Below are 22,984 nucleotides of genomic sequence, written 5' to 3'. Positions count from 1 at the left end.
CGGGCGGGTTTTGAACGCATGACCTGATTGTAAGTCAAGTGCTCTAACATCTAAATGCAGTGCCACTTTGCGAGATATATTTTTTCAATAAACTGTGGCCCAAGGCTCCTGTAAACGTGTGGGTGGTTGCCGAGCAAGAGCTGTCCCGTACATCTAAAAACAAACGCAGAATTAAATAAAAACCCACGGGTGGCATTTGTAGGTGCATTTACATAAAAGCAAATCTCACGGTTCATTAAAAACTATTGTCTTGGAGACTTAAGAGCCAGCTTCGTCTCTTTACGACTTAAGGAAACAAGCAGTCGATTTAAGGCTTAGACAAATCACACCTGAAAAGGTTACGACGAATTTGCGAAAGTGGCTAACTTTTTTTACGGCAAACGTGTTGTAAATATGGTAATTTTAACATTTATATCGGCTTTGAATATTTATTTATAAAAATGTGCTTTACGTACGTAAACCACACACACACAAAGAACATCTCATCCCATGTAGCTCTGTAGACGCCAGTTGCTGCCACTTAATGACGCTGGACGGGGGAGGGAGGGGATGTGACCAATTTTGCTGCCTGACCTTAACATCCATCCTCTTGAGTGTTGTACAGACTGTACCCACTATGCACTTGTTTAAAGTCGAGTCAACTTACGAGGGAAGCTCAGGATAGTTTTAGATGTAATGCGCCAATAATTGCATTTCCCATGTTTTGGGTATTAAACCTAGGTATCTGGTATAAGAGTGCAATACCCTGACAACGACGTCGCCGTTTCGCACGTACACCGCACAGTCACATTAACGCAACAGGCGTGTTGTGATTCATCACTCGAAATTAAATTGTCACGATGCAGCGTGCCAATTCGATTAATAAAATTATAAACTAAACTTTTTTTTATTTTAACCAGCGCTTTTTTCAGAAGCAACCTGGCCACAAATGGCAGCTCAGCCCAGTGGCTTATCGTTGGGGGAAATGTAATCGCAGCCAAATACAGTAAAACCTTGGATTGCGAGCATAATTCGTTCCGGAAACGTGTTTGTAATCCAAAGCACTCGTATATCAAAGCACTCGTATATCAGTTGTGATCACGTGACGCTCGGCAGACAAAGCGTATACAAGTACTACTCGTATTGCAAGACCTCGCAATCCAAGGTTTTACTGTACTCTAAACGCAAGTTTCTAAATGTGGAGGGAAAAGGGGGAGGACCAAGAGAAAAATGTACGCGTCCACAGGGAAAAGACACGCAAACTCCAAATATACAGGCGTCAGGGTGGAGATCGAATCCAACACACCGTGCATTCTAGGCGATACCAGGCGAGGTAATTAACATCTCACCACCGTGGCGCCATAATAATCTATTATTGAGAGGCCTCCACTGGCTAGAGGGAGTTACGTGAACCCATTATGTAGACTATATACAGTACAACATTGAAAAACATCCAGTCATGCACACACAAAGACGTATTAGCCTCTAACAAACACCCACACACACACACTTCAATAAATGTGTCCTACAAGTGGCGTTTTCTTTTTTTTGTGTAACTCATCACGCCTAGGCAATCTGAATACCAGGTTAAAATTGAATAATACCAAAACAACTCTATTAAAATTTCATATTAATGGTATGCTGCATGCAGCAAAAGCTCATCTACCCACAAAAGGTTAGTTGTGCGAAATAGTACTTGCAGAATGTCAATAAACATTTATCACTTTTAAAATGAAAGCCTCTACCTCTTTCTCATCCCTTTTGTAAATTCTCACGAAGCAAAAGTGGGCAATTGCGTTAACGATCGTCGAACGGATGCCTGACCCCCATCGTAAAATATGTAATTACCGTTACATCACGGCACGGTGCACATGCTACTATGATTACATTATTAGATCATCCTAATTGGCACGCAATCAGTTTGCAATTTTACTCACAGGAAGTCGAAATACAATCAATAGAGTCCATCACTTGTCTGTTAATGAAGAGCTAACAATGATACTCATAGTTATTGTGACTCGTGAAACAATGATGAAACAATGAGATAATTGTGCCGGCGGTAGTAATACGTGTTAGCCTCGTGGCTGTATTCCCAACTTTTCCACCGTGTGCAATGTTTAGTGGTTAAATTGTGGATCGTGACAACCTCATACCTGTCAACCCATACGGATTACCCGTGTTCTTCAACAGATCAATTGAGTTTTCAGGTCCATACGGTGTACGGCCGTTTCAATACAGGCAAAAAATGTTTTACTTGTTTGTCTTGCTCCGTTGTGATGGAACTTTGGAGGATGAACGTTGAGATCTATAAGGGCACGGGGTGATCAATAAGGTCTAAATTGGTCTGTGATAAGGTAGGCACTGATAAGGGGTTGACAGGTACGCAACCTGGCGGACGATTGCTTACTCTTGTAAATGATGTCACGGAGTCTTACACATCTACTTCATACCGTATCGGATGATTTGGCCGGTTTACCATTTGGGAAAAAAATAACTTCTTAAGCTCGATGGGCCTTACATGATTTAAACTGCCCGACTCAGCGGTGCACTTTGATTCTCACTGCTGCAGAGTAAATTCTCACTGCTGCAGAGCACCTATGAAGGCCGGCGCGGCACACAAAGGGGGGCATGGGTGGTCGGTACCACGCTCAAGGCCGCCTTTGTCTCACTAGTGGTGATGTTTACCCATTGCACCAGATGCAGTGCTTATTTGTGATGGAGTCGACCTAGGGGAGGCCCAGGACCAGTTCAGAGATCACTCTCTGAAGTGGTGGGGTAGCTCATTGAATCTGGCGTAACACGACAGCCATGGGGAAAACCTGTCCTCGCACATCGTGTATTTAATTTACTCAGTTCATTTTCATCAAGTTCAAAGTCAGTGTTCCCGTACTAAAATGAGCTCGGGGTTTTCGGCTAATCTCCTCGGCCCTGCAATCAAAATCCCACATTCCCATGGGAGAGAGCAGCTTCGCCCAAACGATGGCCGAGGTCGACTTTCAGGAAGGTCCTTCGGAGACGTTGGGGCCAACGTTGCACGTTTACTCGTTTCGCTGAACCCAGACGCATTGACCCTTGACTGGCACTGAACTTGCAAGGTTACAAATTTTGAGCCGAAAAAAGAAAAGCATTGTTGCGTGCAGCGCAAAGAATATAAATGCTGTTCAACAAGCGAGTATTTTACACTGATTATAATGTAAACCCGATGGACAGCATTAAGGAACTCATCCACAAACCATTTAATTAATATTAATTACCCAATAAATGGACGAGTGAATGAATGAACATAAAACGCCATTGTATTTGCATCCCTCTTAACAGACGTACGTGCACGAGGGAGAAATCTTCTCTATATAAAGGTAATGGCACACCGTTCGTATGAACGTACTACTGAGGATTCATCTCGTTATCGTTTTGCACGCCGAGGTCCTGATATTTTGAGGGTCCAAACGAGTGTGAAATGATACGTTCACAAAGCCATAATTTACAACAAGTCGAGCATGAACGCAGTTGGCTTAGTAGTGACATCCTCGTTTACGAAGACAAAAAAACAAGGCAGAGTTTACGTGCTTAGCCACCTCCCACGCCACCCTTCCTCGCCTCTCATTCTCCCATCGTTGCTCCATTCCCTCCCTTTGCCCTCCCCACCTTCTAACCGTACTTCAATGGTCGATGCCCTCGCCAAGTCTCGCATTAGTCCATCTGTCAGGCAGCTCGTCCTCCTCCGCTATGGCGACTGACTAGGCCTGTCTCCCCTAACCCTCTCCGGCTTCTAGCCTCTCTTCACATCGCGCGCCAAAGCAAAAGCTGCGTTTCCTTGCCAAGCCTGCCGTGCAAAGACACTTGCCTCCTCCCACAAAGCACGGGCCTCATTATAATCTGCGGCAGTCAAAGACTATTCATTTCATCCATTCGCCAGTCTCATGTCCACGTTGCCGACAGCGGCGATATTCACGAAAGCCTTTTGCCATTTTCACCTTCCGCCCCCCCACCGCACTACAGCAACTCCGCAGTTCGCCACTCCTTCACAGGTTGCTCGCTAACAGCACTTGCCCCCAAAAAGTCCCTTGAAGGCTAGACCGTGGGCTACGTGTCTTGGGCGTTGTCTTTACCGATGGACCAGGACCGTCGCTTGCCAGGTTTCATTTCTCCGTGGCAGCCGCCCTCCTCCCCCAGCCATCTGGAATGCCATCCCCGGCTGGACATCATCAGCAGCAGCACCGCAGTTCGGTATTCTCACAACTTTTAAGAGAAACGTCAAGGCCTTGCATCTTGTGTCTGGCGTTCTCCACTCATCAAGGGTCACGATCACTCATGTCTGTGAAATACTCTACGTGCGTTACGAGTTGCACCGCCCTTTTCATCATCATCAACAGCAGCAGCAACTTTGAGAATAGCAATAATACTGGGTTTTTTTGGGGGGGTTAGATCGCGTAAATATATAAATGTGTCGTTAAACCCGCCACCACCCGACGCAGCCAATTAGTAAGGTTCGTCACGTAAACAGAACGTGCAAATTCGTTACGAGTACAGCACACTGGTGTGTTGGAGAGCAAAGCCACAACATTTACAATCTGAGTACGTAGCGTGCCATGCGCGAGACGCTTCAGCGCGAGGCTGATTCGCCCTCCACCGGATTCCTTTCGCCGTCGTTGCTGGCACCTCGCCATCCACTCTTGCCCTGCCCTCTCTCCCTCGATCGCCTCGTTTCTACTCTTGTGCCCCCCACCCATGCATTCCCCCACGCTTAGAGATGTATATCTCTCTCGATGTGTCTTGACCAGGGCTGGAGATGAAGGTAGAGTTTGCCTTACATGTGCTTTAATGTGCTGCGGTGGCGAGATGTTAACTCCCTCGCATGGTATACAGGAGGTTGTGGGTTCGATCCTGAACCTGACGCCTGCCCAATGTTTGGAGTTTGCATGTTCTCAACGTGATCGCGTGGATTCTTCTCCGGGTCCGCCAGTTTATCCCTCCACATTTAGAATTAACATGCATTTTCATTATTTGGCTGCTGTACATTTCCACATGTTAAGCCACTTTGTTGAGCTATCGTTTGTGCCCAGGCCTCTTCTGAAAAAAAGCTACATAGCTCAGTGGGCCAGACCTGGTAAAATAAAAAGTATAGTTCATTAAGGCTGTCGCGTTTTTATGCATTTTTCCTATATCTGTTGTGTTGCTTAAATTTGCTTAAATTTAAATATCAAACACTTGCGTTATAAAGTAGTGAACCTGATAGGTAGCACCTGCCTGTAATGCATTTAAACAGGACTCAAGCATCACGCCGAGATAGAAGCAGTGGTGACATTTGATTGGGGCCTGTACCCCGCTTCACTAAATGGGAGGTACTCATCCAGCAGTGGATTGACAAACGGATGTAAATTATTATATCCCTCATATTCATCCAATAGTCATGCATCTTTAGCCTAAGGGCAATACACTTACAACATATCCCACTTGTTTAGAATCACACGAGTTTTATATTTATTTTTGCAAAAGCAACAATTAAGGAAATGTAAACATTGCCACAGGCAAAACATTTTTTAACGAGACCTTTGGAACAGTGAGTGACCTTGATTGCAATTCAGAAGCCACCCTTTAAAATTTTGAATTTTTTATTACGTGAAACCTGGCCACATTTCATGATTCACAGATGGCCACATTAAGGGGTGGTTAACCCATAAGCGGTCAAAACAACACCCAGGTCTATCTCTTGCATACCACTTCAGCCCGTTTCTGGAATGTTAAGCCACTGTGTTGAGCTTTCCCTTCATTTCAAGATTCAATTACCTCGCCCGGGTTCGATCCCAACGCCCGATGTATATTTGGAGTTTGCATGTTCTCCCCATGGTTCAGTGGATTTTTCTCCAGGTCCTCGGGTTTTTCCCTCTACATATAGATTCAACATACATTTGGAGCATTTGGCTGCGATACATTTCCATATGGTAAGCCACTTTCTTTGAGCTATCATTTGTGGCCAGGTCGTTTCTGAAAAAAGAGCTACATAGCTCAGTGAGGCCTTACCTGGGAATACAAAAACTAGTTTTATAATTTTCGTTTATTTTTGTCCCTCAATTTAGTTTATTTTTTTTTCAAACCAACACACAGAACCCTACTGCCACCTTTACCTAACCTTTTTTGGCAACCTCTCGCTCTCATATTATATTTGAACCATTGTTTTTATTTGCGTGCATTTCCTTCGCAACCGTCAAATACATCGTTTGTTGGCTGTGCAATGTCCCTTAAGGACTCCACCACTCATTCTCTGCAATGTTGATGTGACGTATTTGTTTTGTTGCTGCTGCTGTGCTCACGCAGCCATGGATATCCCTCGTAAAATAGCCGGGCAAGCTTGCTAAACGGAACCGACATCCACATGACAAATCAAATAAACTCAACAGTCAAACGAGGCAACGTTAAAGGGCCTCCCTACTTTAACACTATTTTATATAGTTCCGAGTCTGTGGTGAAAATTCCACGTTGAGGACACGCTTCACGACAGTACAACCACGATTGTGATGTCTCAAAAGTGGCACGTGTTTTTTTATCGACCTGCCAGAAGGGTGATGAGACCAGTTGCATCCCTGACTGGGATTGGAACTCGCTGTACAAGTGGTATACACAGGTGGTTTTAATAAACATGCAACAAAATACGAAATCAAATGTGTAATATTAATATATTAAGTATGTGAATTTTAATTAACCAGCTGAGGGGTCTACCTCTCAGACAACATTCTCTCCTTCAAGGGTGGCGTAACCTGCCATCGTATATATCCTACAAATCATTTTAAGCTGCGTAGTGATCTGAGAGTATGTGTCACCTAAGCCTCGAATCTTCGGACCGCGGCTGTTATCATGCGGAAAGCGTGGGCGAACGAACAGCATAGAGTTAAGGCAGTGTTCAGTTAAAATTAACGGGCCTTGAAAACACGGCAACCTTTTGAGAGCTGGCGAGAGAGATGGAGGCATGGGGAGAGACTGAGAGAACATATGGCCATATTGACGAAGGAAGGCCCCCTGTGTGCTGTTTTTAGAAGAGGTTGTTTAAGAAATTAATGTAAGTGGATGAGAGTGGATACCAGGAATTTTCATGAGAGCACAGGGTAAGCGACTTGGACATTCAGAATACGATTAATGTTGGAAGAATCCAGAGATTAGGGTTAGTGTTCGGAGACGGGGACCCGAGGAAGGGGCAATGCCCATTACTCCCATTGGTCAGAGTGCTGGGCTTTAGCAAGAAATCAGGAAAGAGGATTCTGGCATTTGAAGTGAGGACATTCGGACATCAATCGCAGGAAGAGCTAAGCAACTTGAACATTGTGAACAGAGCAAAGGCAGGCAGAAGGCATTGTAGAAATAATAAGAGGTTGCCATAGGTTGGGCACGCGTGTATCATGGAGGTTGGTGGGTGACTGAGATAAGTATTTAAGTGACACCGAGATAAGGTTGTTGATGAGCCATTAGGGTCTAATTTCTGACCAAAGTGTTGAGACAATTGTCAGCCTGGAAAGGATAGGCCAATCTTTTTTATCTTTTTAATGCCATTCTATTAGCAAAAGAAGAGGACATTGTACGGACATCGCAGACAAATGTAGCCGTTTAATGGCCCATACATATCCTTCTGTAGAGAGTGCACCAACAGGCTTGGTATATTCTAAATCAATCAATCAGTCGATGAAATTCCATTAATTTAACCACAGCAGAGCTCATTGAGATGAAATGTGCTGAGCGTGGTGATGCACGCCTGCAATTGTGTTTCGCAGAGCAGGTTGGTGGATTACACAGAGATTACTGAGACTCTCAACTGCTCAGGGCTATGAGGTAGCCCGAGGGATGTGAGTGACATCTCCTCCCGCATGGGGGGTTGCCTCTGGCCACTCTGGCTTCCTCGCACATACAAAACAAGCCGGAGACTTGAAACTCAATTAACCTTTGCCGGATGACTAATGTTAATGAGTGCGTGGTTAATGATGCCGTGGTGGCGAGATGTTAACTACCTCGCTGGTATGCAGGAAGTCGTGGGTTCGATCCCGACCCTGAAGCCTGTCTATTTGTAATTTTGTATGTCTCTCCTCATGGTCACGTGGACTTTTCTCCAGGTCCTTCGGTGTTTCCCTCCACATTTAGAATCAACACGCGTTTGGTGTATTTGGCTGCAGTACCTTTCCACATGATGATAAGCCACTTTCGTTGAGCTATAATTTATGGCCAGGTCGTGTATGAACAAAGAGCTACATAGCTCAGTGGGCTTTACCTCGTAGAAAAAAAAATACATTGGGATCGCTCAGGACCAGTTCAGATATCACGTGCCACTGATATTAGCCATGGCCGGGAATGGAACACAATGGAACACGATCACAAGGCAGTGAACTGACATTATTATTTCCAGAATGTCGCAACTTACATGGAGACAATATCTAACAGAGATGTTTATCATGTCCGGACAAATCCTTCCATGATGCAAATATTTGCCCCTTGATGCTTTTATGAACACACACAATAAACAATAACCATCCACAGAGCTATCAGAGATGTACAGGGTAAGTCATTTATACTCCACCCTGCATGATTTAATACTGAACATGATTAGCTATAGTCTAACACTAAAGGAATTCATGCAAAGATAACCAAAATAGGCAAAGCTCGATATTCAAGCGAGCATTGCGTTGAACCAAGTAGTGACTTTGCCAAATTCCTATGGCAGGAGCAATTCATACACAGGACAACCACTGTTGATGTTTCACAAAGTGGTAACTCGATTTATTCACCCCAGTGAGATGATGTATTGAGTCAACCACATCGTCATGATTTCAATTAGCAACCTTATGATTATGAGGATCCCATTTTAAATTAACACACGTCCAGAAATCATATTATGCTACTCAGGAATTTCCAAATGTGGGATTATTTTTCACGACGAATGAAAACCAACGCATTTATTACACTATCAAACGTCACCCTCCCATCAGCGTATGCGTGTAACGGCTACCGCATGCTTGCAGCCACTGGACATGGTTACCGCCATCCAGAAACGAACAAACATTCACCAAGTTCATAAGGAGGAGCATTGCCCAAAGCTGTCCCGTTGACTGGAATATTGACTCCTTAAACGGACGAACCTTTACACTGTGGCTTTTGGTCGCTCCAGGCTGCAAACACATCCGCCACCCGCTGACAGATGATGCTCTTCGATCCAAGCAGAACGAATCCCTCGTCACAGGTGAACTGGATGGTGGCTCCAAGTCTGTATGGGGATCGCCACCAGATTCGGTTGTGCGTTCAGACAAAGACAAGGGTCCACCGTATAGCCTCAACAAACTTTTGGGGCAAGGGCTCTTAGCGAGCACCTAGCCCAGCACACAAGAGGCTGGGTGGAAAGCACAAGACTCGGCCGCCTTTGTATCCCTGGTGGTGATGATTACACCCCATACCAGGTACTCATTTGAGGCTGAGTCGAGCTAGGGGAGGCCCAGGACTGGTTCAGATAATGTCCACTGGTTTTCGCCATGAGCAGGTATCGAACTCGGCAGCCAGGTTTGTAGTGCAGCACGCGAACTAGCGCATTCAAACACAGACAAACACATGCATGGCTGCACACAGACAAAGACATATATATACTGGGGCAAATGCTGTTCGTGAGCACCTATCAAAGCCGGCACTTCGTACGAAGGAGGACGTAGGTGGCCAAATCAGCATTAAAGTTGAATTTATCAAAGTTGGAATGATCCAAAATTGATTGTCAAACAAAATTTACAATGAGTTGTTTTTGACGAGTTGCTTTTTTGCACTCATTATTGACCGGCTTGAAAACTCCCACTTAATCAAAAGGTGCCTGCCGGGAATCGAAAGCAGGACATCGCCGTTACAATCTCAGCCGATATTGGCAACCTGAAGCCACGCACACGTAGGCAATATGCGGTGAACGGATCCCAGCGTCGCGAGCCGAGCGTAACGCCATCACTCTCTGCCATCTCCCCCCCGTCACCTGAAATCGGAGCCGGTTCTCATGCCACGTTCCAGGTCTCCGGGGTCTCCGCATGAGTTTGACGCCTGTGTGAGTCCCCCTTCGCTGGCTGTGAGAGACAGAGAGAGAGGAGATCACAACGGCGTGACGCCCACAGGACATCGCCACTCCCTCCCCTCCACTAGATCATGCAGCAGTTGCGCAGTCGACAGTGAACCTCCAGGTAAGTGGCAACAACAAAAAAAGCACGGCGATATGGAACCGTAAATGCTTCACGAAGACTCACACATTGTACAATCCACTGCTCTAGATTTAAAACGAATTTCTTTCGAACTGATTTGTATTGTTGTTAGTTTGTTGTCCTTCCCCCGCACCTCTGTTAATTAAGGTTGGCTACGTAGGGTGCGAAAGAATCTCAACATACGTACACTGCAGAATGAAGGCATCGCCACGCGAGTGGTTCTTTGACTACGCTGACTAGTGTGGCTTGGTGAAAGTGAGGAGCATTGGCGTTGCAGAACGGTAGGGTACAACAATAGATATTTCTGCACTGCAGATCTGATTAAATCTAGGTGATGTGCATTCTAGGTGATATGTCATAGGACGATTTAATATTTAAACAATAGTCGATTAACATATGGATAAAATACAACTATAATATCATTCCGGACCTCTGGAACACCTTAAAATAAGCATTGATCTCCTCTCGTCATAGAAGCTTCAGATCCCGGTAAAAATTGGGATCAATGTGTGGTAACTCAAAAAGGGTCAATTGATGGAGAGTCTGACCTCTACCAATGGAATGTGGTATTTCCACCATGACCAAAGAGATTAGAATCAGAATCTTCATTTTGACTGGAGGAGGAATCCGATGAACTATGAAGCTCTTTTTGTCACAGATGTCCCAGTATGGGCACGGGGTCAGCAAAGTTACAAGAGCAAACAACACAAAAAAAACACAATATGAGTGCAAAATAGATAAATAAGTCATTTAAAAAATATTGTATAAGTCCTATTTATCAAGCTTGGAAAAGGCAGCAAAAACAAGATTAAAACAGTGCCAGACCACACCAGGATAACACCACACAGCAAGTAGTCCCTCATTAAAATGGCACATTAACATGTTACTATCGATACACAGGGGGTGAGGATCAAAGTGAAGTGTTGCCACAGTGCTCATGTGAACAGGGAGACAGCATGACTTGAGAGCTAAAAATGTCGCGCGCAGTAGGCGATGATTTATCAAATTTACCTCATTAAAAAAAAAATTCTTCAGTTCACGACAACGTGCATCGAGGCGTAAAAATCAAGATTTGCATTTATCGGGCGCTTAACAAGGACACTTTGTGTTGCCATCGCTGTGAAGTGTTTAGAATACAAACGTACGAATTGAGAACTTTTGTCCACCATCCTTGCCAGGATAAAGCTTCACACCACTGAACTTCAGGTCTTTTGCCTTTTTCACTGAAAGAGAGAAAAACGGAACAGAGTGATCATTATGTACAAAGGAGAACTTCAATATCACATACTTTAACGACACATCATCTTGATTGTGCTCTCAGCATTATGTCATGAGAAAAAGTGTCCATCATATCTATCGCAGTGTAACCCTTTATGTTGTACGTCCCCCCAACCACCAATTAGCACAGTTGGTTATGTACGGTACGAAAAAAGTTCAACACACATACAAGGAAGCAAATATCAGAGTTACCTTTGACACTTTCCCACCTCGAGTAATGTTCGATACATGAGAATCAATACTTTTGTTTTATTCTCAGAGCCGGAATTTAGCCAAGATAAGTGCAGAAACAAATTGAACGCGATTATTTTTTCATGCTATCATTGGTAACTGGGGTCAGACCATTATTAAGTCACTACACTTGAAAACCACGTCAAATCACACATACTCGAACCATGGGTCTCAGCGGAACAAGAAGTTGTAACCTCCCTAAATATTTGCCAATCACGGCACACCACTCATGCCCTGCTCAACAAAGTATAATAGATCAGGTTGAGTGAAAATGCAAAATAGGTTATTTTTCTTCTCCTAATCATTTTTTACACAAATAAAGGAATGCTCGAATTATAACGGCAAAACTGTGCCAAGAGTTTATCGTATTTAGGCAATAACGCAACGGTTATTTGACTGGGGGAGAAAAGCAGATTGCACACTCATTACCAGTTTGCCACGATCAGGCCCACTCTTCTGCACAGCCAGTGAGAGGTTGTATCACAAAGGCCCAGTGCACGCCCACACACCGGTATTAAATGCAATTGCAAGAGTCCTGATGAGACATTCTATTGTAATTACATTTCGGGGGGAAAAAATACTTTATAGTAAATGCCTCCCAAATGTGGTCGACTGAGACAAAGCAAATGTAAAAAAAAATGACAGCAGGTTTTTTTAATATATAAACTCACTTCCGTTCTCATTACTACTGCTGGCATATGTGTGCTTGCCCGAGGCAGGCCACAGCATAACTCAGTGCTCTCCTTTCTCATTATCACGACCGGGTGGCTCAGCAGCATGGCGAGGTTGGATTGCAATCGAGAGCTTTTCGAGGTTCAAAACCCTGGGTCGCCGGTTTGACTCAGCCACATGGTCCCCTCAGGGGTTAACAAAATGAGTACCATGCTGTGGGAAATTCAACAGCGGTTGTCCAGTAGAAAGGCTCACCCTGCCATAGGAATGTGGAATTTCCACCACTGTCTCTTGCAGGGCTGTGAACAGGAGATGAGTGCCAATGCCTCCAATGCTCATTTGAGGAGGAAATCACTCTGACTCGATTTATTAAAAGGGACTTAGGATTACATTTTCTAGGAGGCACAAATTTACAGTGGAAAATCTTGCAAATTCATGAGTCAATTAATATGCAGATTAATATATTTAAATAATGCGGCGTGTGGTATCTTGCACAATTTAGAAAAGCAAGATTTGCCATCCTTTGACGTTGTTGCATTTCCTGACATATTTTGTCCACCATCTGGTTTTACTGCTTCTAAGCCTCCCTCGGGAAAAGTCTCTGCATCTGCAAGCTGCACCTCCGATTTACATGGTTGGCAACGTACGGTGCGAAATAAGTTCAACGTACATACATACATACAAGCCGACCCTCAAAAGGTGGTTCATGTAGCCTGAAAACACCAATTGATTTCATTCGTGACACGGATGACCCCGTTTAGCCATATTCCTGTCTTTTTTTACACGGGAGATCCGTGGTGTGCATGAGCAGCAGCAGCAGGAGCAACAAAAACAGAAGACAAAAACCATCAACATTGCAGATTATTAGTAGAAGGTCCTTTAAAAAAATGTTGCACAATAAGCGAGGTATTCAATGGTCGTAAACGAATGACACGTACAATAGGAAAAAAGGTTAAAACATAATATGAGAGCAAGGGGTGTCCGAGAACGTTCGGTACATGTCCAAGTAATCTCCGTGATTTGTTTTTAATAGGGAGAGAAAGAGCGGATGTGAAGGGAGGGAACAAAGCGGCGAACGAAGGCGACCAACCAAACTGAAAGAACGAATGAGTGAGTGCACGAAAAAAACCCCACAAAAATTGAAATACATGTTTTAACTAAATTGTCCAAATTACCCACAGTAAGCGTTTAACCACTGGTGGGGTGGACAGAGGTGAACGGGACATGCGAAACTTGCACACACAACGCAATGTTCGGTCGCTCTCCGTTAGCGCGAGTTTTTCAATTGGGCATTTTTTGTTTTTTTTGTTTTAACAAGCATAAAAACACAGGGAACACATAATCAGTGTCTTTCCCGAGAACAAGATGTCAACTGGTGCACCCAACACACAAAGTATGTGCTCAAATGGCTGAACAGGCCAAGGCAAAACGATGCTCTGCCAACAAGGCCAATTAGAAATGCTATCCAATACAGGGGGGGGGGGGTGGCTTGGTGATGTGTGCACACAAATATCAGTACAATAACAGCAAATGTAAGTGTGGTAAGTGTTTAAAACAATCATCCCTGTTTGCTTATTAAAAACAAAATATTTCACGTAGTCATCAGCAGTCACAACACTTTGGTATGTAAAAATGGAGAATGCATTCCAGTTATTATCTAAGTGTCTCTCTGCCAAAGTGACCCAGGCATAATGCTCACCTCATTTGGTAGCCAGCCCTGTTGTAAGACAACCACTGCTGCATTTCTACAACATTGCCAGTACTTTATAGACCCCAGAGTGTCGACCAGGGGTCGTTAACCTGCGGCTCTGGAGCGGCATGCGGCTCATTAAGGATCGCTTCGTCACGTTTATTTATTAAGCAACCACCGTCTTCATATTCACACGCGTTGCTGCTCTTGAAATATTCAGTATTTGATTTTTTTTACCGAATTCGAAATAACAAAAAATGGCTCTTCTTCTTGTTTTGGTTGCTGACCCCTGGTCTAGAGGGATGATGGGTTGAATGTATTCCCTATAAAGAAATGTTATTTGTAAGCTTCTAATTGTGAGTCAACTGCTCTGGCACAACACTACCCAGCTTGTTATCCTCATCATCATCATCAACTCGAATCCACTGCTTCGTGGAGGCTGTTGACTTTGTCTCCCACATCGTCCCCCGCAATGCCGCATAATCAGCTGATCTCATCTCCACATCTTTGCTGTCTTCACCCTGCCAGACGGCAGTCTCACCTGCATTGCAGTGCGGTGCACCGAGCAACGCTCCCAACGCTGTTCATACGAATAAAAAAAACAGCCCGTATAGCTAAAAGGAACGAATTATATTGGCGCACACGATGCGCATATTAAAGCTGACGCAGCGTATAGGATGGTAATGATTTATTATTATTCATCAGAACGCTATGTTTATGTCTACCCAAGAATGCCTCACCCCAAGTCTCAAGGACGCTATTCAGGAGGGTCCTGTGATGTTTTCACAATAAGTGGTGATATTCCTACGCGTAATCCCAATTGAGTAATTTTCAGGAAAGTTTTAAGCGTCGAATGACATTGCATACATTTTTTTGTAGCTATAGGAGGAAATCTGTGAACCCGGAGGAAACCCGTATAGAACAGGTGGAGAACATATAAGGGGCCGTCCATAAATGACGTCACACACCTAGTGGGGGGGGGGGTCAGACATTTGTGACGATGTGTGACGAGGGGGGGGGGGTGAGAAATGTGACGTCACATCAAAATGCGCAACTTTAAATAAATATAGATAACACGTTCTACTTAATTAAATATACTTTTAAATACATGTTTTCTCCTACAACATCAGAGTGCAGCGCCACATTAAATACGCACTAGAATGACAATAGTTTAAAGCGATTTGAAGCATTTTTTTGGGGGGGGGGGGGGCAGAGCTTTGTGACGTCATATTTAAGGGGGGGGGTCTGACTTTTTGTGACGTCGTGTGACGAAGGGGGGGGGGGGTCAAGAATCGTCCAAAATCGCGTGACGTCATTTATGGACGGCCCCTAAGTGTCATGTAGAAAGGCGCCCGGGTTTGGAATCTAACCCAGGACTTGTTGCTGTGAGACACATTTGCTACCACAGCGCCACCATCCTGCCGCACAAGCGGTCGGTTCTACACCATGACTGGCGACTTCTTCTCCCCATTGTTGATGATCTTCCACTGCCTCAGGTTCTTCATAAAGTTCCGATTACCACAACCCTAAACCGCATCCACTCGAACCATGGCAGATGTTGGACACTTAATACACGGGTGCGGGGGGAAAAATACAGTGTGTACGACTGTGGTGAGTCAGAACAGAATCGTGAAACATATCGCGACTCAATGCCCAATTCACAAGTACGAAGGAGGAGGCATCATCACAGAGACACACTCTGCTACTCCTGACGCAATTATTTGGCCCAACCACCTCAATGCAACATTATAACTGTTGCCCTATATCAAAAAGGTGCATTGAAAATGTTTGATACTCCTACTGATACTCCTGCTGTCATGGAGTGACTCATGCAACCAGCTATGGCTGCAAAGTTTGGTCGTACATGTTGTTTATGTCGTTTATTGTAAAATTTCAATCACAGTTCCGATGATCACTGTTACATTGCTTTTATAGCTTTATTTTGGTGATTTCGAAAACGTTTTGGTTTAGTCATATTTGTTTGTTGTAGTACAGAGTTGGACTGATAACTTTAATCTAAATTGTGTTATGGTTGTAATTGTTTGACTTGCATCCCACTGGGATTTTTGCACACAGCATTGATATACGGTGCTTTCTCCGGAAGACTTTGCTGTTATTTCCTGGATTTTTCTGTTTGTGTGTAACCACTTTAAGTTGTTTCTTGTTCACGTTTTTGTTTGTTGCGGTTGCACCCGATTCAAGAGCCGAATGGCTCACAGGGCTATACCTAATAAATGAAACTGAAACTGAATATCAGCCGTACGAAGAATAACACTGCAGCAGTTGTGAGTTGGCCACAAAATCAAGCCTAGGTCGCCGCGATAGTAATGCGTTGTTGAACCGCCACATCGCTAAAAGTCCCACGGCGTCAATACGCATGCACACGACGTCCACATACGGCGAATGGAAATTCACGCGGAAATTGTGGATATCAGCTGTCAGCTCTGCAAATACCGCCTTGATCACATACGCACCGACCATTCTCGCAATAACATTAACACGACAAAATGCACTTGCTTTTTTGTTCGCCGGCATTTTCCGTATCAGCCGTGCCTCATCGATTTCGTCTGGTTTTCTAACATTAAAAGAAAAAATGGACAACTCTAACTCGCTCATTCAGACATATGGAACACACCGTCTCCCACTCGCGGACGATACAAGATCAGAGGGTAAAAGCTGAGGGCGTGAGGAGAAATGCTTAAAAACTCATCTGTAACCCTTTCCGATAACGTACACGTACCGAGGCTCCCACAAGGCGATGCGGCACAGTTTGGCGCCAGATACAGTGAGGGAAAAAAAGTATTTGATCCCCTGCTGATTTTGTACGTTTGCCCACTGACAAAAAATGATCAGTCTATAATTTTAATGGTAGGTTTATTTGAACAGTGAGAGACAGAATAACAACAACAAAATCCAGAAAAACGCATGTCAAAAATGTTAGAAATTGATTTGCATTTTAATGAGGGAAATAAGTATTTAACCCCTCTGCAAAACATGACTTAGTACTTGGTGGCACAACCCTTGTTGGCAATCACAGAAGTCAGACGTTTCTTGTAGTTGGCCACCAGGTTTGCACACATCTCAGGAGAGATTTTGTCCCACTCCTATTTGCAGATCTTCTCCAAGTCATTAAGGTTTCGAGGCTGACGTTTGGCAACTCGAACCTTCAGCTCCCTCCACAGATTTTCTATGGGATTAAGGTCTGCAGACTGGCTAGGCCACTCCAGGACCTTAATGTGCTTCTTCTTGAACCACTCCTTTGTTGCCTTGGCAGTGTATTTTGGGTCATTGTCATGCTGGAATACCCATCCACGACCCATTTGCAATGCCCTGGCTGAGGGAATGGGGTTTTCACCCAAGATTTGACGGTACATGGCCCCGTCCATCGTCCCCTTGATGCGGTGAAGTTGTCCTGTCCCCTTAGCAGAAAAACACCCCCAAAGCATAAAGTTTCCACCTCCATGTTTGACGGTGGGGATGGTGTTCTTGGGGTCATAGGCAGCATTCCTCCTCCTCCAAACACGACGAGTTGAGTTGATACCAAAGAGCTCCATTTTGTATCATCTGACCACAACACTTTCACCCAGTTGTCCTCTGAATCATTCTTTGGTTCTTTTCGGTTAAGTCACGTCTAAAAATAACCGAAAAGAACCAAAGAATAATTCCTGCAGTCACGAAAGCTCCAAAATTAAGATTGTCCTCTGAATCATTCAGATGTTCATTGGCAAACTTCAGACGGGCATGTATATGTGCTTTCTTGAGCAGCGTGACCTTGCGGGCGCTGCAGGATTTCAGTCCTTCACGGTGTAGTGTGTTACCAACTGTTTTCTTGGTGACTATGGTCTCAGCTGCCTTGAGATCATTGACAAGATCCTCCCGTGTAGTTCTGGGCTGATTCCTCACCGTTTTCATGATCATTGCAACTCCACGAGGTGAGATCTTGCATGGAACCCCATGCCGAGGGAGATTGACAGTTCTTTTGTGTTTCTTCCATTTGCGAATAATCGCACCAACTGTTGTCACATTCTCACCAAGCTGCTTGGCGATAGTCTTGTAGCCCATTCCAGCCTTTGCAGGTCTACAATCTTGTCCCTGACATCCTTGGAGAGCTCTTTGGTCTTGGCCATGGTGGAGAGTTTGGAATCTGATTGATTGATAGCTTCTGTGAACAGGTGTCTTTTATACAGGTAACAAGCTGAGATTAGGAGCATTCCCTTTAAGAGTGTGCTCCTAATCTCAGCTCGTTACCTGTATAAAAGACACCTGGGAGCCAGAAATCTTTCTGATTGAAAGGGGGTCAAATACTTATTTCCCTCATTAAAATGCAAATCAATTTATAAAATTTTTGACATGCGTTTTTCTGGATTTTGTTGTTGTTATTCTGTCTCTCAATGTTCAAATAAACCTACCATTAAAGTTATAGACTGATAATTTCTTTGTCAGTGGGAAAACGTACAAAATCAGCAGGGGATCAAATACTTTTTTCCCTCACTGTATGTTGTCGCTACAGTTGTCTGCGGCGAGTACAATAGAATGTATTTTAAAAAAACAACGGTGCTACGGCTCTCTAAATCAAATTTAACTGGGGGAAGGAAAGCTGTGTTCCAACTCTCGAAGACGAGAAATGCCCTACTGCCTCAGCGTATACACCAGCGCCATATTTTCGCTGAATGGGAAAGAAATAATCAGATTGTCAGTATGCAATCAGACAATGATGCCTGGAAATATCTCACAAAATGAATAGACAATTGCGTACATCACACCTATACACATATTAAATGTGAATAGGGGCCGTCTATAAATGACGTCACACAGCTAGGAGGGGGGTCAGACATTTGTGATGATGTGTGACGAGGGGGGAGGGTTTGAGAAATGTGACGTCACATCAAAATGCGCAACTTTAAATATATATAGAATTGTTATAACAACACTAATTGTTATAAAAACACACCTACAACATCAGAGTGAAGCGATGGGAACGAAAGCTGGCGAGTATGCGAATGCGGATTCTAAGGAGAATCCTGAAAGTCAGCTGGGTCGCAAAGCAAAGTCAACCAACGTATGAATACCAGAGCGATAAGGAAGATAAAATGTTTGGGACGTGTGATGAGACCAGAGGGCTGGAGCGAATTTGTGCATTGTGGTGAAGATTTAGAGAAATAAATGGAAAAGAGAGACAACGTTGTGACAACACACTGAAGCAGTGGCGGTCTAAGACTGTGGACCCAAGATTGGAGATGACTAATGATGATGATGATCTACAACCCTTTTGGAAATTCCACTGCTGGATGAGGGCCTTCCCACACTGTGTGGGTTATGGGATTTTCTAAATATATATATTTTTTGTATCATACTTCACCACACTCGTCAGTTTGGGTTAGTGAAGGTTGGGAACATTGCCTTGAGAGCATAGGACAGCACAACAATGGATGCTGTAGCATCTCCACACTGCTGCCCTCAGCATAGCCCCAGAGAAACCTGTAACCGAAGCCTATAACGACAAGCTGATTTTATGGATCTCGGTCGCCCATACAAGCACTATCCAGGCTCAACCCCACCGATCTTCCGAGATCTTCCGAGATCAGGCACATTCCACGTGAATTGACCTCAGGCCACATTAGCAGCACGTGTGCCTCCATTATATCCGTGCAATAGGAGCATGGGCTGTAATTACACATGAACACCACACTAATTTAAAAACAATGACTCACATTATGCACTGTAATAAACTCACTTTACGTAAATGTATTATATTCACTTCTGCACGCAAATTGTAATTTGCCTTGCTTTTTTCTTTACAATTTCAACACTCCCCGGGGGGTCTCATTAGGCCCTTCAAGAGGAGTCTTTTGAAACGAAAACTGCAGCTTACAATCGTTTACCGTCATGAAAACCCTACACTTCATTGCCAAGGACTTTCCAAAAGTATCATCCAGGGCGTGCATCTCTTGCTGCGCTGAAGATACTTTTTTATTTTGTCCAAAAGTATTATATTGAACAAACGATTCGGGTTACACACAGAGAGGTAATGGTTGGAGAATAACAGACACAGCTATAGACATAATGCGAATTACAATGATTATAATCGGTAATAATTATTGTACGTTGTTAATAATTTTTACCGACGTTTATATTTTGAACCTGTCTGTGTCTTTCAATAAACTCTACATCTCTGGTGTCTACTTCCTTAATTCGGATAAACCGCTAGGGGGAAGGAGGCTGAAGTTGCGTTTTAGTGAAAACATTGCATGGTGGGCACGACTTTGGCGCAGTATCACAAACATCGTTAGGCGATTTCGATTTGAAGCTTTCGTGACTGCAGAGATTCATCTTCTTGGTTCTTTCGGTAAAGTCACGTAGAATGGAAATAATAAAATAATACAAATAAAGCATAATAAAATAATTCTCCCGACGTTTCGGCGACAACGCAAGCAGCCGTCCTCAGGTGAAAAACAGGTCTGTCGATAAGACAGAGTCTGAATGACACGTCCTGGGCTTGAAGCGTCTATTTAAGCTGGGAGGGAGGAGGAAGAGCGCCTTGACAAAATTATTTGCATATCAAGAGGATTTTTTAGCATATTTATGTATATTACACTATGCATTATTCTACCCACCCTACTGCACACCACACTGCTGCATATTCACAATACAACTACGAAGTTTAACATATTTATGGGAAATGCAGATATGCGACTAGTACTACTTGTGAAATGCAGCAGTGTGGTGTGCAGTAGGGTGGGTAGAATAATACATAGTGTAATATTACATAAATATGCTAAAAATTCCTCTTGATATGCAAATTATTTTGTCAAGGCGCTCTTCCTCCTCCCTCCCAGCTTAAATAGACGCTCCAAGCCCAGGACGTGTCATTCAGACTCTGTCTTGTCGACAGACCTGGTCTTCACCTGAGGACGGCTGCTTGCGTTGTGGCCGAAACGTCGTGAGAATTATTTTATTATGTTTTATTTTTATCATTTTATTATTTCCATTCTACGTGACTTTACCGAAAGAACCAAGAAGATGGATCCTTAGGCGAGTCTCACAAGCTGCGGCTCCACGATCACAATAAACGTGACCCAAGCAGGCGCGGCTCGTCCACTAGGGGCGCTGGGGCGGAGCACCAACAAGCAGCTGGAGATGAGAAAATTCAATTTCGAATAAGAAAATACTTTTCCAGAAGAAAAAATTGGCTGTGTTTAATGATTCTTTCAACGTGCATTTTCCTTCGTTCATTGCGATCGGCTTCGCGTTTTAGACACGCCGTCTGAGACCAATTCAGGGCGGTGAAAAAGGCGCCCATGGCTGTAATGAGACGACGTCACAACGCGAGGTGGCACTGTGCCAATTGGCAGTGTCCAAAGGGGTTGCGTAGTGTGGACTTGAGAGTCATTGAGACAGCATTTGAGTGCGTTGTTTTGTTTCGTATTGTTTATAAGTGCCTACCGTGAGTAGATAAGACAGTTATATCACTTTCAATAGAATACCAATAGCATGAGGAGGTTTTTCTTCATGAGAACACCATATTTTCAGAGGTCACTCACAACAGCCCCACCTCGTGGAAATGTCACGTCCAGCCACTGGACCCAAGGCGTGCCGAGCTATTCCTGTTACGACCACCATGGCCTATTCTGTCCCATCGCTTTGGCTCCATAGGCATAGCCCCCCCTCCACTGTCCTCTCTTCCCCGCAACTAGGATTGTATGTTGTATGTACATTAAACTTATTTCCCACAGTACGTAGCCAACCATGCTAATCGCATGTGTGGGGGAGCAACAACAAAATAAACACCAGTTGTAAAGAAATTCGTTTTCAATCTAGATTGAAAAATGCTTAGCTCCAGTGGCTTCCTAATACCAGAAGGAAGACCGTTCCAGACGGCTGCAGAAGTGCATCTGAAAGCGTGCGATGCCGTGACCATCTTTGTTCGATGGCCAGCTAAAAGCCAATGAGAGGATGACCGAAGTTTACTTGATGATTTATGCTCCTTGACGAGATCAGCAAGGTATTGTGATTAACTTGTGGCGAGCACTGTGTGTGTAATGAACACGACCTCGTAATTTATTCGTTCGGCAACCCGAAACCAACGCCGCTTGGTGACCATTGGACGGACATGGTCGGATCTTGCAGCACCAGTCACGACACGCGCCAGAGAACGTTGTAGATGCTGCAGATTGGTAAGCTGTCGTGGAAACCGTTGTTGATTTTGTAAACGTTGCAGCTTAAGACTCTGCAGCTTGGTAAGCTTGACAAACTGCAGCTTCTGTTTCCACAACATTCTTTTTCGCGATACGTTGCATGCTCTGTTGCTCTGGAAACTGGGAGATCATTGATCGATGTTCGGACCCCGGGTTGGTATCCTACTGGACATCTGTGAAAAAGAGCTTCATAGCTCATCGGATTACGCCAGTATAACTAAATATTCTCATTCTGGTGGCATGAGTCGTGATCTATCACGTGACAGGGGCCCGTTGAAAGCTGCCATCTTCTACTGTGATATGATGCGATACCATATACATGTTCACCCTATGATAATCATTGCGAAATCAGTTTTCTATAACTTTGTAATCTGAATAGGGTTTACCCTTCCTGATAATGAACCATGTGTTCAGATGTTCAAACACCAAATAGATACCTTTTGCAAGGAATTAGGTCTGCATTAACCACACGTACTTGTGGCGAACATGCAAACAACACATGCTCTGACAACATGGCATTGTCTTTGAAAGTGATTGGCCTACACCAGAGGCAGTCTTCTCTATGGCCTAGTCTCACTAATGTCAGCCCAGAGAACGCCAAAAGACGAACATGTTCACCAAAAGTACGTGTGGTTAATGCAGACTTGATTGCAAAAGGTATATATTTGTTGTTTTAACATCTTAAAACCTGTTGTATTGCCAGGAAGGGTAAAATCTATTCTTATTTTTCATTCTTT

General features: G+C 44.0%; 1 protein-coding gene across 4 annotated transcripts in view; it reads right to left on the bottom strand.

The window, feature by feature from the left end:
• LOC144938460 (CUB and sushi domain-containing protein 3-like) overlaps positions 1–22,984 on the bottom strand; it is a 683,443-nt gene that overhangs the window by 377,681 nt on the left and 282,778 nt on the right. For all 4 annotated transcript variants that reach the window (XM_078866283.1, XM_078866284.1, XM_078866285.1 and 1 more), the window contains 3 exons: positions 11,327–11,404; positions 9,962–10,049; positions 9,096–9,220 (listed from right to left, as the gene is read on the bottom strand). In XM_078866283.1, coding sequence (XP_078722409.1) covers positions 9,096–9,220; positions 9,962–10,049; positions 11,327–11,404 — 291 coding nt within the window. The remainder of the gene's footprint in view (positions 1–9,095; positions 9,221–9,961; positions 10,050–11,326; positions 11,405–22,984) is intronic.

Source organism: Lampetra fluviatilis, chromosome 22 (assembly GCF_964198595.1).
Source record: "Lampetra fluviatilis chromosome 22, kcLamFluv1.1, whole genome shotgun sequence".
Taxonomy (NCBI): domain Eukaryota; kingdom Metazoa; phylum Chordata; class Hyperoartia; order Petromyzontiformes; family Petromyzontidae; genus Lampetra; species Lampetra fluviatilis.
This window is presented reverse-complemented; position numbering and strand designations above follow the sequence as displayed.